The 21,816-nt window shown below is 39.2% G+C and overlaps 1 protein-coding gene across 8 annotated transcripts in view; it reads right to left on the reverse strand.

Annotated features, from left to right (window-relative positions):
- The window catches only part of TENM1 (teneurin transmembrane protein 1), a 1,194,370-nt gene that overhangs the window by 333,834 nt on the left and 838,720 nt on the right, over positions 1–21,816 (reverse strand). For 6 of the 8 annotated variants that reach the window (XM_074324280.2, XM_074324276.2, XM_088794943.1 and 3 more), the window contains 3 exons: positions 13,296–13,397; positions 11,705–11,899; positions 1,750–1,950 (listed from right to left, as the gene is read on the reverse strand). In XM_074324280.2, the coding sequence (XP_074180381.1) occupies positions 1,750–1,950; positions 11,705–11,899; positions 13,296–13,397 (498 nt within the window). The remainder of the gene's footprint in view (positions 1–1,749; positions 1,951–11,704; positions 11,900–13,295; positions 13,398–21,816) is intronic. The other 2 variants (XM_088794944.1, XM_088794945.1) reach the window with 2 other exon arrangements.

Below are 21,816 nucleotides of genomic sequence, written 5' to 3' on the forward strand. Positions count from 1 at the left end.
TAAAAAAAGAACGATCCCTTATTTTTAGTGTAGGAGGAAAAACAAGTAATGTATGAGGTCTGACAACTAAGTTCATGAACTTGTTGCAATGATGTTGCTAACCGTTTTCTGATATCAGAGGGATTATTCATTATGAATTTGTACCAACTGGACAGTTAATTACGTTTACTATTTGGAAGTGCTGAAACGGCTGCATGAAAAAGTTAGATGATCTGAACGTTTTGCCAACAGTTCATGGCTCTTGCATCATGACTAGGGTTTCCAGGCAGAATTCCTGACCATTCTCTTGAATTTTCCTCGCTTTCCCATTCCCAAATCCCAAGAAAAGTTGGTCGGGAAATCAGGAAAATCGGCTCCTTGAACCTAGGTGGTTGGTAGTACACGCTGTCACTTTGTGGAAACAATTCATTGTGGAGAACAGAAAACAGTTTATACCTCAGGATTCAGGAATGGGAATGTGAAAAACATTCCTGAGAACGGGCAGGATTTCCCACCCGGAAACTCTAATCATGACAGTGCACCAGCTCACATGGCACTGTCTGTGAGGGAATTTTTAGCCAGTAAATAAATAGCTGTATTTGAACACCCTTCCTACTCTCCTGATGTGCCCCCCCCCATGACTTCTTTCTTTACCAGAAGATAAAGGAAATATTGAAAGGAAGACATTTTGATGACATTCAGGACATAAAGGGTAATACAATGACAGCTCTGATGGCCATTCCAGAAAAAAGAGTTTCAAAATTGCTTTGAAAGGTGGATTAGATGCTGGCATTGGTGCATAGCTTCCCAAGGGGAGTACTTCAAACGTGACCATAGTGATATTCAGTGATGAGGCATGTAGCACTTTTTCTAGGATGAGTTCGTGAACTTAATTGTCTGACCTCATATACAAATACCTACATCATGATTCTTTTTTTTACTCTCTAGCAATGAGCACGATAGAATTTCAGAGGATCCTATTGATGTGATCAGGAAAGGTTTTATAGAATGTCTAAAACTTTAGTTGGTCTGGGGGGATGGGTTGGAATTTCACAGGTGAGAAGGTAACAGTATTCCTTGCTGAGGAAAGGGCATAGAGAAAAGTGTGGACATATGATGTATTGGGGTTAAGAACAGCACACAGATTACTATAGCAGAAAGAGGGATTAATGCAGAAAGCAGAAGTCAAAGACAGGATGGAGATAGAGATTTAAAATAGTTTGTGTTGCACTTGTAATAACAGGATATTTCAAGTTTATAGAGAATGGTGAACTGTGGATGATGTTAGAGTAGGGAATAGAAAAATGAAAACACAGTTATGAGAAGAGTAATTGGGCAACAACATGGTAATATACAAATAGAGTAGAGAGATTTCCTGGGCTAAGTTGTATGTACAAGTGATGGGACACCCAGTGGAAATATTCAGCAGATAGTTGGAAATGAAGGATTATTTGAATTTGGGTAAGCATAGATTTGAAATAATCTGTATAGAACTGACAGTGAGAGACTTGGGAATGGAGAAAATAACTATAAGAGAATATAGAATGAAGACAGAAGTCCTAGCATAGATGTATGACAATGAAAGGTGTGATTAAAAACCCAGCAGTCTGTTGTTTTAAAAACCCAGTAAATACTAGCCTAGGAAATTCTTGAAAGCCCCTCATGACCCATGAAAGGCATACAGATCAGACTTTAAGGAGTACTACCTTAAGGCAAAGACCAGTGAGAACATGGGAGTGGAGGAAGGAAATGAGAATAACTCCAATGTACCTGTTGAGCAGTCAGATCCTGTCCACTTGGGGTCACAGTTGCACATTCCAGTGTCTAGAAGAAAAGTCCCATGGCCTGAGCACTGTTCTTGACATATAGGAAGTGGAGTTTCACAGTTGATTCCTCCCCAACCAGTAGAACAGTGACATTCTCCTTTCACACAGATGCCATGGCTGGAACACATTGGGTCTAAGCAGTCCTCTGAAGACCCAAAAAAGGGGAGGAAAGGTTAAAAGTGAACAGGTGTGGCCAGTATACCTGAGGATAATGAAACTGAGATACATTGATTTCCTAATATTATGCCATTTCTGCTTTTTTTTTCTTAATTTTATTTTATTAAATTTATTGGGGTGACAATTGTTAGTAAAATTACATAGATTTCAGGTGTACAATTCTGTATTACATCATCTATAAATCCCATTGTGTGTTCATCACCCAGAGTCAGTTCTCCTTCCATCACCATATATTCGATCCCCCTTACAACCATTTCTGCTTTTAATTAGACAATAATATGACTCAGGTCAAACCACAAGATTATTAACACTTAAAGATATGGTAAGGTATCACAACAGTTGCATACTAAATTTAGAAAATAAGGAAACCGTACATATATATTGTGTGAAATTGTTAGCAGTGTGTAGTACTCCCACACAAATGGGTGAGTGTACCAATGTGGCCTTTCAATAGGAATACCTCGGCGTTGCCAAAGAGCCCAAGAAGTTTTGGTAAGTCATTCCTTGCCTTTCTGAAATTGGAATCATAGTTCCCAGAAATGCCTTTTCCTTGATGTGTCTAGAGGAGTTAATATATTTTTAAGTTTGGATTATTCAAGGTATTGAATGAAGTGACTGCTGTTGCATGAAATCATACAACATAATACATTTATTATAATATCTCATTTATTCCTTAGAAACACTGAAAGTGCAACAGTTTAAACCCGACTTAAAAATTACTTTCTTTGTGGCTTCTCCTTCTATCAGACACTGACAGTTTCTAATGTTTTAGAATATCACAGATTCAATTTTCTGATTCTGTGAATCTGGAAATTTTTGAACACGTGTATAATTTTTGGACACACATATATTTTTGGACAAACGTATAAACTATGTTGGAAGTAGATTCCTATGGTTGCCTTGGGGATAATTGTTTTATGCTTTTAACTGAATGACCATTCCATGGAAAATAGGAAAGTTGATTTCCAAATTTCTAGTCTTCCCATACAAATAAGATGTGACTAAAATAATTTACCAGGATGCAGATGTATGCTTTGAATGACTTTCCCAGCAATGGAAAAAGACTGATACAATCTGTCATCATTTGCAAGTCGAGCCTTGTTTTAGGGTGTGGTCTGCAATTAAATGGTAGAAGGCATACATAATTTTGTTCATTCATTATTTAGAAGGAGAGGAAATGCCTAACGTATAAAATGTTGTTTTAGAAGGAGGCCATTGGTTATCTTAAAGTATAATAACAATTTTAATAAATAACATTGAACTTAATATAATTTACTTTATTCAAAGGTCACCTTCAATGACTAGGGAAGTCATATTTGAATCAGAGGCGTACAGTTATATGGCTGAAGTGGTAAGGCAGGTGACATACATGAATGAGATGGACAGTATGAAAGGGAACCAAGTATGTTGGGAGTGAACTGAGAGAGCAAGTGTCCAGTTTAAGGGAAGCTGCTGCTACTTGGCACTAGTTGAATGCCACCAGGTAGGAATATGAGTCCAGAGTTACTAGATTTTCTAATTGTTCATGAGAGGCTTGAAATGGAGATTTATAGGTGACACGTCTCTATTTTTAAATTGTGGAACATAAGTCACACTAAACGACAAAAATATCATCACTGTCACCACCACTATGTGAACCCAATAAAGCACAGTTTAGTCTGTGGGCTCCTGGTCTGGGATGTCTGTTTTTTTTAAATTAAATTTATTAGGGTGACAATGGTTAGTAAAGTTACATAGATTTCAGGTGTACAGTTCTGTAACACATCAGCTATATATCACATTGTGTGTTCACCACCCAGAGTCTGTTCTACTTCTATCACCATATGTTTGCTTTAAAACATTTTTTCTATTGTATTTGAAAAATGTAGACCATTGAATGTGGTATTCTAAGCTATCTTGGTTATTCTACAGTTTTGTTTTGTTTTAGTGACCCCTACAATGCGAATTTGCGCTAAGTCCTTTTTCAACTGCTTACATAATTTAATTTAGAAGGATCTAAATTAATTAGGTTAAATGCTTTTCATGGTAGATGTTGTGATACCACCATTTTTCTTTTGGTGAATGTGTATGTCCCTAGAACATCTGAAATTACAACTTGAATATAATGATTACAGTCGGATCACCATAAAAACAATTTGCAAAAGTAACTCAGGAACTCGGGTGCCTTGTCTAGGCCCAATGCCATTCACTGGAACAGACACAATCTTCACACCTCAATTCTACTACTGTTAATGGGAGGTGAAAAGCTAAACTCTTGCTTGCTTATGGAATGGAATGACATTAAACCCTTTAGACTGCTATGTAATAGTCTTAATGAGCCATCTATAAAAAACAACTGTAGGGACTTCCGGAAAAATGGCGGCATGAGGTGAGCCTCTGTGGGGCTCCCCTGGAAATTACAACGAATTGAACAACAAAAACTCCACGGGTGGCTGCTCCCCTGAACTACCGCAGCTGCTGGAGAGGGAAGAACTCAGACTGCTAGGGCTCCGCTTATGGCCCACAGGGCTGAGGGGCAGCATATAACACGGTTGAACCCAACGCTCACGGCAGAGACCTCGGAGAAAGGACTGAGGGAAGAGGCTGAAAACGGTGGTTTAAGCCCGCACTGCCGAGCAGAGAACGGAGCCTTAGGCACTGAGACTAGCCGCCCCCTTCCACCCCTCCCAGAGCTCGCCCCGCCCCCACCTGCCCGGTGCTAGAAGCGGAACAGTAGCAGTGTCAGAGCAAAAGAACAGAATATTTGCTGTTCTGAGAACTGTGGACCACAGACACAAATTCGCAGCCCAACTAGTTCCGGCAGAGGGGAGGGAGCTGTGGAGGCAGGACCGGCTGTGGTGGTGGTCGCCGCCATTGCTCTGGGACACCTCTCACAACCCACCCCGCCCCTGACCCCACCTATCTGGGCGGATCCCTGCAGGAGTAAAAACAACTGCTGAAATATACGGGCTCTGAATCAGGAGATGGAAGAGCTTTGGAACATCAAAAGCTCTCCGTATACCCACCGGGACACTGCACCCTGTGACCTAGAAGAACTATTGACAGAGGAGAAGCCCGTCTCCCAGGGAATCCCCCCACTGTGTGAGAAGTTGGAATAGTGCAGAGAAAACATAGCACTACCATGTGGGAGAAGAAAAATAAGCTGCAGTTGGAGAAAAAATAAAACATTCTACCAAAAGGACTGGAAAACAAAAGAAAGACTGCTTCCTATCAACCTGTTGCAGAAGTCACTCCTGTAGATGTCTAGGAAGAGAAATAGTAAACCAGTAATCGCCATGAATAACCAAGGCAACAAGATAGCTCAGAAAGAAAGTGAAAAATCTCCAGAAAAGGCACTTAAAGATACAGAAATATGTGACTTAAATGACAGAGAATTCAAGATTGCAGTTCTGAAAAAACTCAACGAGATGTAACAAAACACAGATAGGCAGTTAAATGAACTCAGAAACGCAATCAAAGAACAGCATGAGCATTTTATGAAAGAGATTGAAATTTTAAAAAAGAACCAAATAGAATTTCTGGAGATTAAGAACTCAATAGAAGAAATTAAAAATGAAATAACCAGCTTAGGTAGTAGAGTTGACCAGATGGAGGAAAGAATCAGTGACATCGAAGATAAAAACCTGGAAATTACACAGATGGAAGAAGAAAGAGACTTGAGTCTTAAAAGAAATGAAAAAACTCCACAAGAACTTTCTGACTCCGTCAGAAACAGCAATATAAGAATAATGGGCATACCAGAAGGAGAAGAAAGAGAGAAGGGAACAGAGAATATATTCAAACAAATTGTCGATGAGAACTTCCCAAACTTGTGGACAGAACTGGACCCTCGAATCCAAGAAGCAAATAGAACACCTAATTACCTCAATCCCAACAGGCCTTCTCCAAGGCACATTGTATTGAAGCTGTCTAAAATCAACGACAAAGAAAGAATCCTCAAGGTAGCCAGGGAAAAGAAGACGGTAACTTACAAAGGAAAGCCCATTAGATTATCATCAGATTTTTCAGCAGAAACTCTACAAGCCAGGAGGGAGTGGAATCAAATATTCAAACTATTGAAAGAGAGAAATCATGAGCCAAGAATAATATATCCAGCAAAGATAACCTTTAGATATGAAAGAGGAATAAAGACCTTTCCAGACATACAGAAGCTGAGGAAATTTTCTAATACACGACCTGCACTACAAGAAATACTAAAGGAAGCTATTCGACCACCATCAACAGGGACAATTTGTGGCAACCAAAACTCAAAAAGGGGGAGAGTAAAGGCCTGAACCGGAATACGGGAATAGAGAAAGTAAGCATGCTGAAGAAAATGGATACTCTAAATATCAAACTTTCTTTTACATAAACTTAAGGGTAACCACTCAAAAAAAAAAATCCAGAACTGAAATATATACTGTAATAAAAGAAGAAACACAGGAAAACATCATAGAATACCACCACACAGAAATAATAGACAACAACAAAAAGGCAAAGAAACAATGGAGACACAACCTTACCAGAAAACGAAGATAGAATGACAGGAAATCCTCACATATCAATAATCACCCTAAATGTAAATGGAATGAACTCACCAATAAAAAGGCACGGAGTAGCATATTGGATCAAAAAACTAAACCCAACCACATGCTGTCTCCAAGAGACACATCTCAGCTACAAGGACAAGCATAGACTCAAAGTGAAAGGGTGGAAATTGACACTCCAAGCAAATGGTACCCAGAGAAAATCAGGTGTAGCCATAATGATATCAGATGAAACAGACTTCAAGGTGAAAAAGATAACAAGAGACAAAGATGGACATTTCATAATGGTGAAGGGGACTGTACAACAAGAAGACATAACAGTCATCAATATTTATGCCCCCAGTCAGGGAGCACCGAAATACACCAAGCAACTACAAACAGAACTAAAGGGAGAAATTGACCAAAACACAATTATACTAGGGGACTTAAATACATCACTGACAGCTATGGATAGATCATCCAAACAGAAAATAAGTAACGAAATAGTAGCCCTAAATGACACATTAGATGAAATGGACGTAATTGACATATATGGAGCACTTCATCCTAAAACATCAGACTATACATTCTTTTCTAGTGTACATGGAACATTCTCAAGGATAGACCATATATTGGGACATAAAACCAGTCTCAACAAATTTAAGAAGATTGAAATTATACCAAGCATATTCTCTGATCAGAAGGCTTTGAAATTGGATATCAACTGCAGAAAGAAAGCGGGGAAAAAACACAAATACATGGAGATTAAACAACATACTTTTAAACCACGACTGGGTCGATGAAGAAGTTAGAGGAGAGATCAAAAGATACATAGAAACAAATTACAATGAAAATACATCCTACCAACATTTTTGGGATGCAGCGAAAGCAGTTTTAAGAGGGAAATTTATCTCATTACAAGCCTATCTCAAGAAACAAGAAAACTCCCAGATAAATAACCTCATGTTGCACCTTAAAGAACTAGAAAAAGAAGAACAAGTAAAACCCAAGGTCAGCAGAAGAAAGGAAATAACAAAAATTAGAGCAGAACTAAATGAAATAGAGAACAAAAAGACAATAGAAAAAATTAATGTGACAGACAGCTGGTTCTTTGAAAAGATTAACAAAATTCACAAACCCTTGCCTAGACTTACAAAGATAAAAAGAGAGAAGACACTAATTAACAAAATCAGAAACAAAAAAGGGGAAGTTATCACGGACACCACAGAAATACAAAGGATCATCCAAGAATACTATGAAGGACTGACTATATGCCACCAAATTCAACAACCTAGAAGAATTGGACAAGTTGTTAGAAACATATAGCCTTCCAAGACTGAACCATGAAGAACTGGAAAATCTAAACAGACCGATCACCAGTAACGAAATTGAGTCAGTCATCCAAAACCTTCCCAAAAGCAAAAGTCCGGGACCAGATGGCTTCACTAGTGAATTCTACCAAACCTTCAAAGAGTTTCTAATACCAATCTTGCACAAACTCTTCCAAGAAATTGAAGAAGAGACAGTACTCCCTAACTCATTTATGAGGCCAACATTACCCTGATACCAAAACCTGGTAAGGACAGCACAAAAAAAGAAAACTGCAGTCCAATATCTCTGATGAATACCGATGCAAAAATCATAAATAAAATTGTAGCAAATCGAATACAACAATGCATTAAAAAGATTATTCATCACGACCAAGTGGGGTTCATCCCCGGAGCACAAGGATGGCTCAACATACGCAAATCCATCAATGTGATACATCATATAAACAAAATAAAGGACAAAAATCATATGATTATATCAATTGATGCAGAAAAAGCGTTTGACAAGAGACAACATCGATTTATGATTAAAACACTTAATAAAATAGGTATAGAAGGAAAATACCTTAAAATAATAAAGTCCATATATGACAAGCCCTCTGCTAATCTCATAATTAATGGTGAAAAACTGAAGCCCTTTGCTCTACGTTCAGGAACACGACAGGGCTGTCCCCTATCACCTCTGCTTTTCAGCATAGTGTCGGAAGTCCTTGTCAGACCAATCAAGCAAGAGAAAGAAATAAAAGGCATCCCAATTGGGAATGAAGAAGTTAAATTGTCACTCTTTGCAGATGACATGATGCTATATATAGAAAACCATAAAGAATCCACCAAAAAGCTATTAGAAACAATCAACGAATACAGTAAAGTTGCTGGCTACAAAATCAATGCACAAAAGTCCTTTGCCTTCCTATATACTAACAATGAAATCTCACAAAAAGAAATACAAAAAACAACTCGTTTTGCAATTGCAGCAAAAAGAATAAAATACCTCGGAATAAAGTTAACCATGGCCATGAAAGACGTATATGCTGAAAACCAGAAGACATTTTTGAAAGAAATTGAAGAAGACGCAAGAAATAGAAAGTCATTCCATGCTCATGGATTGGAAGAATCAACATAGTTAAAATGGCCATATTACCCAAAGCAATATACAGATTCAATGCAATCCCCACCAAAATCCCAATGGCATGTTTTAAAGAAATAGAATGAAAAATCATCAGATTTGTTTGGAACCACAAAAGACCCTGAATAGCCAAAGCAATCTTAAGAAAAAAGAACAATAATGGAGGTATCACACTTCCTGTCTTTGGCTTGTACTACAGGGCTACAATAATCAAAACAGCATGGTATTGGCAGAAAAACAGACACATAGATCAATGGAGTAGAATTGAGAACCCAGAAATGAAACCACATAAATATGGACAGACAATTTTTGACAAAGAAGCTAAAAACATACAATGTTGGAAAGACAGCCTCTTCAATAATTGGTGCTGGGAGAATTGGATAGCCACGTGCAAAAGAATGAAACTGGACTGCTATTTGTCACCATGTACCAAAGTTAGTTCAAAATGGATCAAAGACTTAAGCATAAGACCTGACACAATAAACTGCATAGAAGAAAACATAGGTACTAAACTTATGGACCTTGGGTTCAAAGAGCATTTTATGAATTTGACTCCAAAGTCAATGGAAGTAAAAGCTAAAATAAACGAATGGGAGTATGTGAAACTTTAAAGCTTCTGCACAGCAAAAGAAACCATCGACAAAATAAAGAGGCCACCAACTGAATGGGAGAAGATTTTTGCAAGCAATGCCTCTGATAAGGGGCTAATATCCAGATTATACAAGGAACCCATTCAACTCAATAACAAAAAAACAAACAAACAACCCAATTGAAAAATGGGCAGAGGACTTGAAGAGACATTTCTCCAAAGAGGACATACAAATGGCAAATAGACATATGAAAAAATGCTCAACATCACTAATCATCAGAGAAATGCAGATCAAAACCACAATGAGATATCCCCTCACCTCAGTCAGAATGGCTATCATCAACAAGACAAATAGTAACAAGTGTTGGAGAGGCTGTGGAGAAAAAGGAACCCTCATACACCGTTGGTGGGAATGCAGACTAGTACAGCCGTTATGGAAGGCAGTGTGGAGGTCCCTCAAAAAATTACAAATAGAATTGCCATATGACCCAGCAATCCCTCTCCTGGGTATCTCCCCAAAAAATCTGAAAACATTTAGAGATAAAGACACGTGTGCTCCAATGTTCATTGCAGCTTTGTTTACGGTGGCTAAGACATGGAAACAACCAAAATGTCCTTCGATAGATGAATGGATAAAGAAGATGTGGTATATATACACAATGGAATACTATTTGGCGGTAAGAAAAGATGATATAGGAACATTTGTGACAACATGGATGGATCTTGAGAGAGTAATGCTGAGCGAAACAAGTCAGACGGAAAAAGCAGAGAACCATGTGATTTCACTGATATGTGGTATATAAACCAAAAACAACAAAAGAAGACAAACAGAAACTCATAGACACAAACAATAGTTTCGTGGTTGCCAGATGGTAAGGGGGTGGGGGGTGGGGGGTGGGAGATGAGGGTAAGGGGGATCGAATATATGGTGATGGAAGGGGAACTGACTCTGGGTGATGAACACACAATGGGATTTATAGATGATGTAATACAGAATTGTACACCTGAAATCTATGTAATTTTACTAACAATTGTCACCCCAATAAATTTAATAAAAAAAATTTAAAAAAAAAAAGAAAGAAAAAGCAGAGAACCATGTGATTTCATTGATATGTGGTATATAAACCAAAAACAACAAAAGAACAAGACAAACAAATGAGAAACAGAAACTCATAGACACAGACAATAGTTTAGTGGTTACCAGAGGGTAAGGGGGGTGGGGGGTGGGGGGTGGGAGATGAGGGTAAGGGGGATCAAATATATGGTGATGGAAGGAGAACTGACTCTGTGTGATGAACACACGATGGGATTTATGGATGATGTAATACAGAATTGTACACCTGAAATCTATGTAATTTTATTAACAATTGTCACCCCAATAAATTGTATTAAAAAAAAATTGTAGTGCATTTTGAACAGCCTTGTTCCTGAACAACAGTTGTGATGAGCCCATCTCCCATGGTAATGGTTTAATATTATTTCTAAAGTCAGTCTTATTTGAGGAATGTGGTATGGAAATGTCTGATTACTAGTACACTTCTTTTCCAATGTATCTCTTTAAATGATAAGACTATTGCCATTTCAAGAAATGTTTTTTTGTGTGTATGTGTAAAGGCTCGTTTGGGGTGCATTTTAATATAAAGGCACTGACTTGAAACTCATTAGTGGTAATTCTGCTTCCTTAGGCGTGGGGGTCATGTTTCAGTATGAGATATGTAAAGATAAATAATATGTAGCAGTAATAACAGTAATTACAAATCACTCACAAGAAAACATTCACAAAATGGTTCCAAATGTGTATATATTATTATGTGGTTTAAAATAAGATGTAGCCTAATGCACTCTGTAATAATGAAAACATATGAATTAACACCTAAAATCATCAATATGGAAATTCTCAAGTTATAAGACAATGTTAAAATAAGGGAGGGGGTTCCCATTTTTCATTACTGCTCTTCAAGTGTCACAAACAAAGCCTCTTGTTAATATTAGAGATTGTCAGGAGAGAAATGAGCTCCCCTGACTCCAACTCCCTGCTCCACATACTAAGCAGACATGTTGAACACTTATGGTTTACAAATATCACTTCTGTCTCTACTGGAAGCACAGAATAGAGCCTTGGATAATTCAGTGAGAGAAAAGCCTGAAACAGTAGATTAAAATGGAGATCTGACCTTCTTCGCATATTTCTCCTTTGTATCCTGGCACACAGATGCAGACTCCCATGATGCAGGTGCCATGACCAAAGCAAGTTGGGTCAATGCATTGCTCTTCTGGAACGTCGCACTCTGGCCCCTTCCAGCCATTTCGGCAGACACAGTGTCCTTTCTCATATTCTCCATTCCCACCACACAGCACAGGGCACGAATCTGAAGAGTGGCAAATTAACTTATAATGTTCTCATAATGCTTTTAACATCTCCAAAGAGCAATTCTCCATTGATTCTTATATAACATTTCGGGCAAAAAAAAATGTACTATTCCTGTCTTAGACTACATTAAATAGGCACATGTTCATGATTACAAACAGAATTTTCCTTTTATGGGAGGGCGGTAAAGATAAATTATAAAACTATCCTGAATGAAGAACTTATTTCAATTGTTTGATTCTGATTCCACCACATAATTTAATTATTGCTGTTATTATTATTATTATTATTATTATTATTACTATTATTACAAGCTAGGCATTTTCTCTCTTATGGCTTTTCGTCCTCAAGCAGATATATGCTACTTTTAGGAAGAAAAACCTGAAAATTTGAAAAACTAATAAATAGGGAGTTATTAATATTATAGAATACTACCTTTAAAAGGTTGTGCATTTAAAGAGATTCATGCTGGACCGATGTCTACTCCCATTACACACTGTGCAGACTTTTATTAGAACACTTACTTACTTTGTCATTGTTTGTCTTACTACTAAAACTTTGACTCCTTGATGGCAGAGCCCACATCTTCTGTCTTATTCATTTCTTTATTACCAGCCGTCACCTCCACTCCTATCCCTCCTACCCCCAAGATATATCACGGTACTTGGAACCTAGCAAGTGCTGTAGAATTCCCTGTTGAATACAATTTAATCTTAAGAAATTGAGTGGCTAAGAAACCTGAGATTAAAGTATTAGCAGACAGAACTTCAAGAACACATTGAAAATGGACAGAAAGCATCTCTAAAGTCATAACTGTAAGCCTATGGGAAAACATGATATGATTTACCTAAAGCTTTTCAAGAATTAAACTGGGCAAGTCTAGGAAACAGTAGTTTGCTAAGTTTAATTTCTGACTTTCCAGCCTTTACTTTCTAGGCTACTTACGTGGTTGGTGATTGCACACTCCTAGCTTACATGGGTGTGCATAAGCAGTTACCTACTTTGCTCACATTTAAAGTCTACCTATACATTATGATTCAGTATATGAAGGATATAGAAGTATCATGTAGTGTTTGGGTCCAGATGATCTAGGTACAAATCCCAGCTGTTAGGTAACCTTGCTTAAGTTATTTCACCTCTGTGAGGTTGTTCCTTTGCCCATAAAACTGGAATAATAGCAGATTTATCTCATAAGACTATGGTAGGAATTAAAAGACATAACACAAAGTGCTTAGAACAGTGCCTGACAGAATAGGTGCTTAAATTTCGGTAGTGAGGTGGGCGGTGCTGTTGCTATTGCTGCTGCTACTATGAACAGTAGTACCACTCCTCTTCCTTCTGAGTTCTCAAAAGACATCAGTTTCCCTAAATCAATCAGGATAACAGAGCAACATTACCTCTAGCACAGTCAGGCCCAAGGAATCCTGGGAAACAATGACAATGGCCAGAAATACATTCTCCATTTCCATTGCAGTTAGTTGAACAGTCATCCATTATTTCTATAATAGGGAAAAAAAGAGAAAAAAAATGAACAAATCTACCAGCTGGAGAGTCCTTGATTTTTTTAAATTGTAAAAACTCTGGGCCAGGAGTGACGTCATAGGAATGGCGGCAGCGGGGCACACTTTTTGAGTTCTCCGCCGGATCTTATCAGAAACGGGACACTTATAACACATCAAAGGACTCTGCTCATCACGCAGAACAGCGAAGAGACTCGCGCAGGGATTACTTGCAGGGCGGGGCAACCACATCCGCAGCTGCAGAGACGCAGGGGATCCCAGGATGGAAGAGAGAACACAAAAGCCAGGAGGTGGACTCTTTACCCTGCATACCACAGCAGACCTCTCCTGCCGTGGGGGCCGCATATCTAGCATTTGAGGCAATAACCTCAGTTGATACCACCAGTTAAGACTTAGTCCGGACAAAGGACACAAACTCCATACCTGGGCCCCTCACCCCACTCTTCCAATCCTAACCCCACCCTTCCAGAGACTTGAACTGGCCCCTGAGGGAACAGTGTCAGATTATAGAGGAGCCTTGGTGCTCTCAGGCTCTGGAAAGTCTGGCGGGCAGCTTTGGCCCAGGGAGGAGGCTGAGAGGAGTGTGGTTTTTGCTGGCCTAGGAGAGAGGGGACTCCTCCGTCCCCAGCCACCACCTTTTCAGGCCTGCGGGAAGAGTGTGACACAACTGGGCTGGGAAAAAGAAGACCCCTCCTTCCATCCCCAGCCCCCACCCTTTCTGGCCTGCCTAGGGCGGGGCAATTACATTGGCGGAGGCACTCCCAGGGATCAGCAGGAAGCGGCAGACCCAGCTCCCAGCTTTCAGCAGCTGAGAAATCTCCCGCCCGCCACACACACACACAGGGAAGAAGTGCCCTAAGACTCAGGAGAACTGGACACAGAGCTGGTGGTACTACTCTCAGTGTGCATATGTGCAGGCAAGGGCAGAAACTGCACTGGCTTTGTAAAAACTACCGTCCAGACCCCTCACCGCCACGCGTCTAAATCTGCAGTCCCAACGTCACTCTGGGCACCAGGTAACCGGCTCTACCTGCACAATACGCAGGTGACTCTTTGGTAGAGCAGAGGACAACCTGGAGATTACTTGGTGGGCTTAAGCCAAGACTGGCGCTGCTTTTTGTTTTGTTTTGTTTTGTCTTTATATCTTTGATATCTTTGCCTGTGCTGAGTGGGGGTTGTCGGTTGTTTTTTACATGTGAATGTATTTTATTTTTTCTTTGTTGTTGTTGTTGTGCTTGGTGATTTGCTTTTTTCTGAAATTGCCCTACCAGGGCCCAGCTTAAGAGGCACAAGATTCAACATACCCAGGGGCCAACTCCAGACCAAATCAGAGTACTACTGGGTTTGACCTACAAGTGACACACCCAGAGGGGATTCTTTACAGGCACAAGAACCCATAGAGGCCAAACCACATTTAAGCGGTCAACCCTCACGCAGCAGAACACCCTGCAGCAGGCAGAGCCAAGTCTCACAACTAGTCAGCCTAGGAGTTAACCCCACCTACTCACAAGCGAAAAGCAATTACAGATCTTCTTTAACAGGACAATATATACAACACAAGAGTCACCGTTGGAGCACACGCAGAGGAGAAGAACGAAGTAGTGCAAGTCAAATATAAAGGACACATACTACATGAGATAGCCCAGCAAGAACTAAGAACTCTAGGGGATCTACCTAATACATTGAAGCAAACACGGAGAGTCAGCCAGAATGGGGAAACAAAGAAACATGTCCCAAATAAAAGAACAGAAGAAACCTCCAGAAATGGAACCAAATAAAGTAGAGGTAACCAACCTATCAGAGACAGAGTTCATAACACTGATGATAAGAATGTTTAAGGAGCTTAGAGAGGACATCAAGAAGGATGTAGAAATCATAATGAACAACCAGTTAGAGCTAAAGAACACAATTACCAAAATAAAGAACTCACTTGAAGGAATTAACAGCAGGTTAGATGAAGCAGAGGATCGAATCAGCGACTTAGAAGACAAGTTAGCAGAGATCACCCAAACAGAACAACAGAAAGAAAAAAGAATAAAAAAAAATGAAGATGGTTTAAGAGACCTATGGGATAACATCAAGCCCAACAACATGCGCGTCATAGGAATACCAGAAGGTGAAGAGAGGAAGCAAGGGATCGAGAACATATTTGAAGTAATAATGTCCGAAAACTTCCCTAACCTGGTGAAAGAAACCGACATACAAGCCCAGGAAGTGCAGACAGTTCCAGCAGGGATAAACCCAAATAGGTCCACACCAAGACACATTATAGTTAAAATGGCAAAGGTTAAAGACAAAGAAAGAATGCTGAAAGCAGCAAGAGAAAGACAGCCGGTTACATACAAGGGAACTCCTGTAAGACTGTCAAATGACTTTTCTACAGAAACATTGAAGGCCAGGAGGGAGTGGTAGGAGATAGTCAAAGTGATGGAATACAAAGGCCTACAGCCTAGGTTGCTTTATCCAGCAAGGCTATCATTTAAAATTGACGGGGAGATAAAGAGCTTCCCAGAAAAGAATAAGCTAAAGGAATTTATTACCACCAAGCCAGCATTGCAAGAAATACTAAAAGGACTTCTGTAAATAGAAGAAAGATGAAAACAATCTAACTACAAATTTAAAAATGGCAATAACTATGTACCTATCAATAATCACTTTAAATGTAAACGGATTAAATGCTCCAATCAAGAGACATAGGGTGGCTGAGTGGATAAGAAAGCAAGACCCTTGTATATGCTGTTTACAAGAGACTCACCTAAGATCAAAAGACAAACACAGGCTGAAAGTGAAGGGTTGGAGTAAGATATTTCATGCAAATGGAAATGAGAAAAAAGCTGGAGTGGCAATAATTATTTCTGACAAAATACACTTTAAAATGAAGAAAATATTGAAAGAGAAAGATGGGCACTATATAAAAATAAACGGATCGATCTGACAAGAGGACATAACCCTAGTAAACATTTACGCACCCAACATAAAAGCACCTAAATATATAAAACAGATATTGGCTGACATAAAGACAGAGATAAACAGTAACACTATCATAGTAGGGGATTTCAACACACCTCTTACTGCAAGGGACAGGTGTTCCAGACAGAAAATCAATACGGAAACAACTGCCTTAAACAATACATTGAACCACTTGGATTTAATCGATATTTTCAGAGCATTTCACCACAATGCTGCAGAATATACGTTCTTCTCAAGCGCACATGGAACATTCTCTAAGATAGACCATATGTTAGGCCACAAAGCAAGTCTTGATAAATTTAAGAAAATTGAAATCATACCAATTGTCTTCTCTGACCACAGTGCTATGAAATTAGAAATGAACTACAGGAAAAAAACTGGAAGACACACAAATTCATGGAGGCTGAATAATATGTTACTAAATAATGAATGGGTCAAGCAGGAGATCAAGGAAGAAATCAAAAGATATCTCAAGACAAACGAAAATGAATATACAACGACCCAAAATCTATGGGATGCCGCGAAAGCAGTCCTAAGAGGGAAGTTCGTAGCATTGCAGGCCTACTAAAGAAACAAGAAACATCACTAATCAACAGTTTATCTTCACACTTAAGGGATCTGGAAAAAGAAAACAAAATAAGCCCAAAGGGAGTACAGGGAAGGAGATAATAAAGATCAGAGAGGAAATAAATGAAATAGAAACCAGAAAAACAATACAAATGATCAATGAATCCAAGAGTTGGTTTTTAGAGAAGATAAACGAAATTGACAAACCTATAGCCAGACTCATTAAAAAAAAGAGAGAGAGGACCCAAATTATTAAAATCAGTAATGAAAGAGAAGTGACAACAGACACTGCAGAAATACGAAAAAATGTAAGAAATTACTATGAGCAACTGTATGCCAACAAATTTGACAACCTGGAAGAAATGCACAATTTTCTAGAGGCATTCAACCTTCCAAGGCTAACTCAAGAAGAAACAGAAAACCTGAATAGACTGATTACCACAAAGGAAATTGAATCAGTAATCAACAATCTCCCAGCAAACAAAACCCTGGACCAGATGGCTTTACAGGTGAATTTTACAAAATGTTCAAAAAAGAATTATCAACTATTCTCCTCAAACACTTCCAAAAAATACAGAGGGAGGGAAGACACCCAAACACTATTTTTTTTTAAAATTTTATTTTATTAAATTTATTGGGGTGACAATTGTTAGTAAAATTACATAGATTTCAGGTGTACAATTCTGTATTACATCATCTATAAATCCCATTGTGTGTTCATCACACAGAGTCAGTTCTCCTTCCATCACCATATATTCGATCCCCCTTACCCTCATCTCCAACCCCCCAACCCCCAACCCCCTTACCCTCTGGCAACCACCAAACCATTTTCTGTGTCTATGATTGAGATAGGCCTGTAATGAGATAAGTTTCCCTCTTAAAACTGCGTTTGCTGCATCCAAAAAATTTTGGTAGGATTTATTTTCCTTGTCATTTGTTTTTATGTATCTTTTGATCTCGACTCTAACTTCTTCTTTGACCCAGTCCTTCTTTAAAAGTATGTTGTTTAATCTTCATGTATTTTTGTTTTTTCCCGCATTGTTTTTATAGTTGATACCCAACTTCAAAGCCTTGTGATCTGAGAATATGCATGGTAAGATTTCAGTCTTCTTAAATTTGTTGGGACTAATTTTATGTCCCAATATATGATCTATCCTTGAGAATATTCCGTGTACACTAGAGAAGAATATATAGTATGATGTTTTAGGATGAAGTGCTCCATAAATGTCAATTATGTCCATTTCATCAAATGTGTCATTTAGGGCTACCATTTCATTATTTATTTTCTGTTTGGATGATCTATCCATAGCTGTCAATGATGTATTTAAGTCCCCTAGTATAATTGTGTTTTGGTCAATTTCTCCCTTTAGTTCTGTTAGTAGTTGCTTGGTGTATTTCGGTGCTCCCTGATTGGGGGCATAAATATTGATGACTGTTATGTCTTCTTGTTGTACAGTCCCCTTCACGATTATGAAATGTCCATCTTTGTCTCTTGTTATCTTTTTCACCTTGAAGTCTGTTTCATCTGATATCATTATGGCTACACCTGATTTTTTCTGGGTATCATTTGCTTGGAGTGTCAATTTCCACCCTTTCACTTTGAGTGTATGCTTGTCCTTGTAGCTGAGATGTGTCTATTGGAGACAGCATGTGGTTGGATTTAGTTTTTTGATACAATCTGCTACTCCGTGCCTTTTTATTGGTGAATTCAGTCCATTTGCATTTAGGGTGATTATTGATATGTGAGGATTTCCTGTCATTCTATCTTTAGTTTTCTGGTAAGGCTGTGTCTCCATTGTTTCTTTGCCTTTTTGTTGTTGTCTATTATTTCTGTGTGGTGGTATTCTATGATGTTTTCCTCTGTTTCTTCTTTTATTTCAGTATATATTTCAGTTCTGGATTTTTTTTGAGTGGTTACCCTTAAGTTTATGTAAAAGAAAGTTTGATATTTAGAGTATTCCATTTTCTTTAGCACGCTGACTATCTCCATTCCCATATTCTGGTTCAGGCCTTTACTCTCCCCCTTTTTGAGTTTTGGTTGCCACAAATTGTCCCTGTTGATGGTGGTCGAATGGCCTCCTTTAGTATTTCTTGTAGTGCAGGTCGTGTATTAGAAAATTCCCTCATCTTCTGTATGTCTGGAAATGTCTTTATTCCTCCTTCATATCTAAAGGATATCTTTGCTGGATATATTATTCTTGGCTCATGATTTCTCTCTTTCAATAGTTTGAATATTTGGTTCCACTCCCTCCTGGCTTGTAGAGTTTCTGCTGAAAAATCTGATACTAATCTAATGGGCTTTCCTTTGTAAGTTATCGTCTTCTTTTCCCTGGCTGCCTTGAGGGTTCTTTCTTTGTAGTTGATTTTAGACAGCTTCAATACAATATGCCTTGGAGAAGGCCTGTTGGGATTGAGGTAACTAGGTGTTCTATTTGCTTCTTGGATTCGAGGGTCCAGTTCTGTCCACAAATTTGGGAAGTTCTCATCGACAATTTGTTTGAATATATTCTCTGTTCCCTTCTCTCTTTCTTCCCCATCTGGTATGCCCATTATTCTTATGTTGCTCTTTCTGATGGAGTCAGAAAGTTCTTGTAGAGTTCTTTCATTTCTTTTAAGTCTCAAGTCTCTTTCTTCTTCCATCTGTGTCATTTCCAGGTTTCTATCTTCGATGTCACTGATTCTTTCCTCCATCTGGTCAGCTCTACTACCTAAGCTGGTTATTTCATTCTTAATTTCTTCTATTGAGTTCTTAATCTCCAGAAATTCTATTTGGTTCTTTTTTAAGATTTCAATCTCTTTCGTAAAATGCTCATGCTGTTCTTTGATTGAGTTTCTGAGTTCATTTAACTGCCTATCTGTTTTTTCTTCTATCTCGAGTTTTTTCAGAACTGCAATCTTGAATTCTCTGTCATTTAAGTCACACATTTCTGTATCTTTAAGTGCCTTTTCTGGAGATTTTTCACTTTCTTTCTGAGCTATCTTGTTGCCTTGGTTATTCATGGCGTTTACTGGTTTACTATTTTTCTTCCTAGACATCTACAGGAGTGACTTCTGCAACAAGTTGATAGTAAGAGGTCTTTCTTTTGTTTTCCAGTACTTGTTGGTAAAATGTTTTAGTTTTTCTCTGACTGCCGGCTTTTTTTTCTCTCTCACAAGGTAGTGCTATGTTTTCTCTGCACTACTCTAGCTTCTCACACAATGGGGTGATTCCCTGGCAGATGGGCTTCTCCTCTGTTAATAGTTCGTCTAGGTCACAGGGCGCAGTGTCCCGGTGGGTATGCAGAGAGCTTTTGATGTTCCAAAGCTCTTCCAGCTCCTGATTCAGAGCCCGTATGTTTCAGCGGTTCTGTTTACTCCTTCAGGGATCCACCCAGATAGGTGGGGACATGGGCGGGGTGAGTTGTTAGAGGTGGTCCAGAGCAATGGCGGCGACCACCACCACAGCCGGTCCTGCTTCCACAGCTCTCTCCCCTTTGCCAGAACTAGTTGGGCTGTGGATTTGTGTCTGCGGTCCACAGTTCTCAAAACAGCAAATTTTCTGTTGTTTTGATCTGACTTTGCTACTGTTTGGCTTCTAGCACCGGGCATGTGGGGGCGGGGTGTGCTCTGGGAGGGGAGGGAGGGGGCAGCTAGTCTCAGTGCCTAAGGCTCTGTTCTCTGCTCAGCAGTGTGGGCTTAAACCACCGTTTTCAGCCTTTTTCCCTCAGTCTTTTCTCCGAGGTCTCTGCCGTGAGCGTTGGGTTCAGCCGTGTTATATGCTGTCCCCTCAGCCCTGTGGAGCCCTGGCGGAGCCCTAGCAGTCCGATCTCCTGCAGCTGCGATAGTTCTGGGAAGCAGCGAGCTCGGCGTACTGAGCTAGGTCTGTGTCCTGCACCTGCGCGGCTCCGTCTCCGCGCACTTCTCCATTTCATCTTCCCCCCACTCTCGCGAATCTCCCACCTGTAGGTGATTTCAGTCGGTAGTGGGCCTCTTCGTCTTGCCTGTCTGCTGTGCAGGGAGTCCTTTGTGGAGTTTTTGTTGTTCGATTCTTTGTAAATTCCAGGGGAGCTTTACAGAGGCTTACCTCACACCGCCATTTTTTTCCCAAACACTCTTTTTTTTTTTTTTTTTTTTTTTTTAAATTAAATTTATTGGGGTGACAATTGTTAGTAAAATTACATAGATTTCAGGTGTACAATTCTGTATTACATCATCTATAAATCCCATTGTATGTTCATCACCCAGAGTCAGTTCTTCCATCACCATATATTCGATCCCCCTTACCCTCACCTCCCCCCCCACCCCCCACCCCCCTTTACGATGTCACTATCACCCTGATCCCACAATTAGACAAAGACACCACAAAAAAAGAAAACTACAAGCTGATATCCCAAATAAACATAGATGCAAAAATCCTCAACAAAATATTAGCGAACAGAATTCAACAATACATTAAAAAGATCATACACCATGATCAAGTGGGATTAATCCATGGTATGCAAGGGTGGTTCAACATCCGCAAATCAATTGATGTGATACACCACATTAACAAAATAAAAAATAAAAATCACATGATCTTATCGATAGATGCAGACAAAGCATTTGATAAAATCCAACAGCCATTTATGATAAAACCCTTAAGAAATTGGGAATAGAGGGATCATATCTCAACATAATAAAGGCCATATATGATAAACCCACAACTAAGATCATACTCAATGGGGAAAATCTAAAACCATTCCCCTTAAGATCAGGAACAAGGCAAGGCTGCCCACTTTCTCCACTTCTTCAACATAGTGCTGGAAGTTCTAGCCACAGCAATCAGACAAGGATAAGAAATAAAAGGCATCCAAATTGGTAAGGAGGAAGTAAAGCTGTCATC

This window comes from Rhinolophus sinicus, chromosome 18, assembly GCF_057876585.1.
Source record: "Rhinolophus sinicus isolate RSI-liver-muscle chromosome 18, RSI-T2T, whole genome shotgun sequence".
Classification (NCBI taxonomy): Eukaryota; Metazoa; Chordata; class Mammalia; order Chiroptera; family Rhinolophidae; genus Rhinolophus; species Rhinolophus sinicus.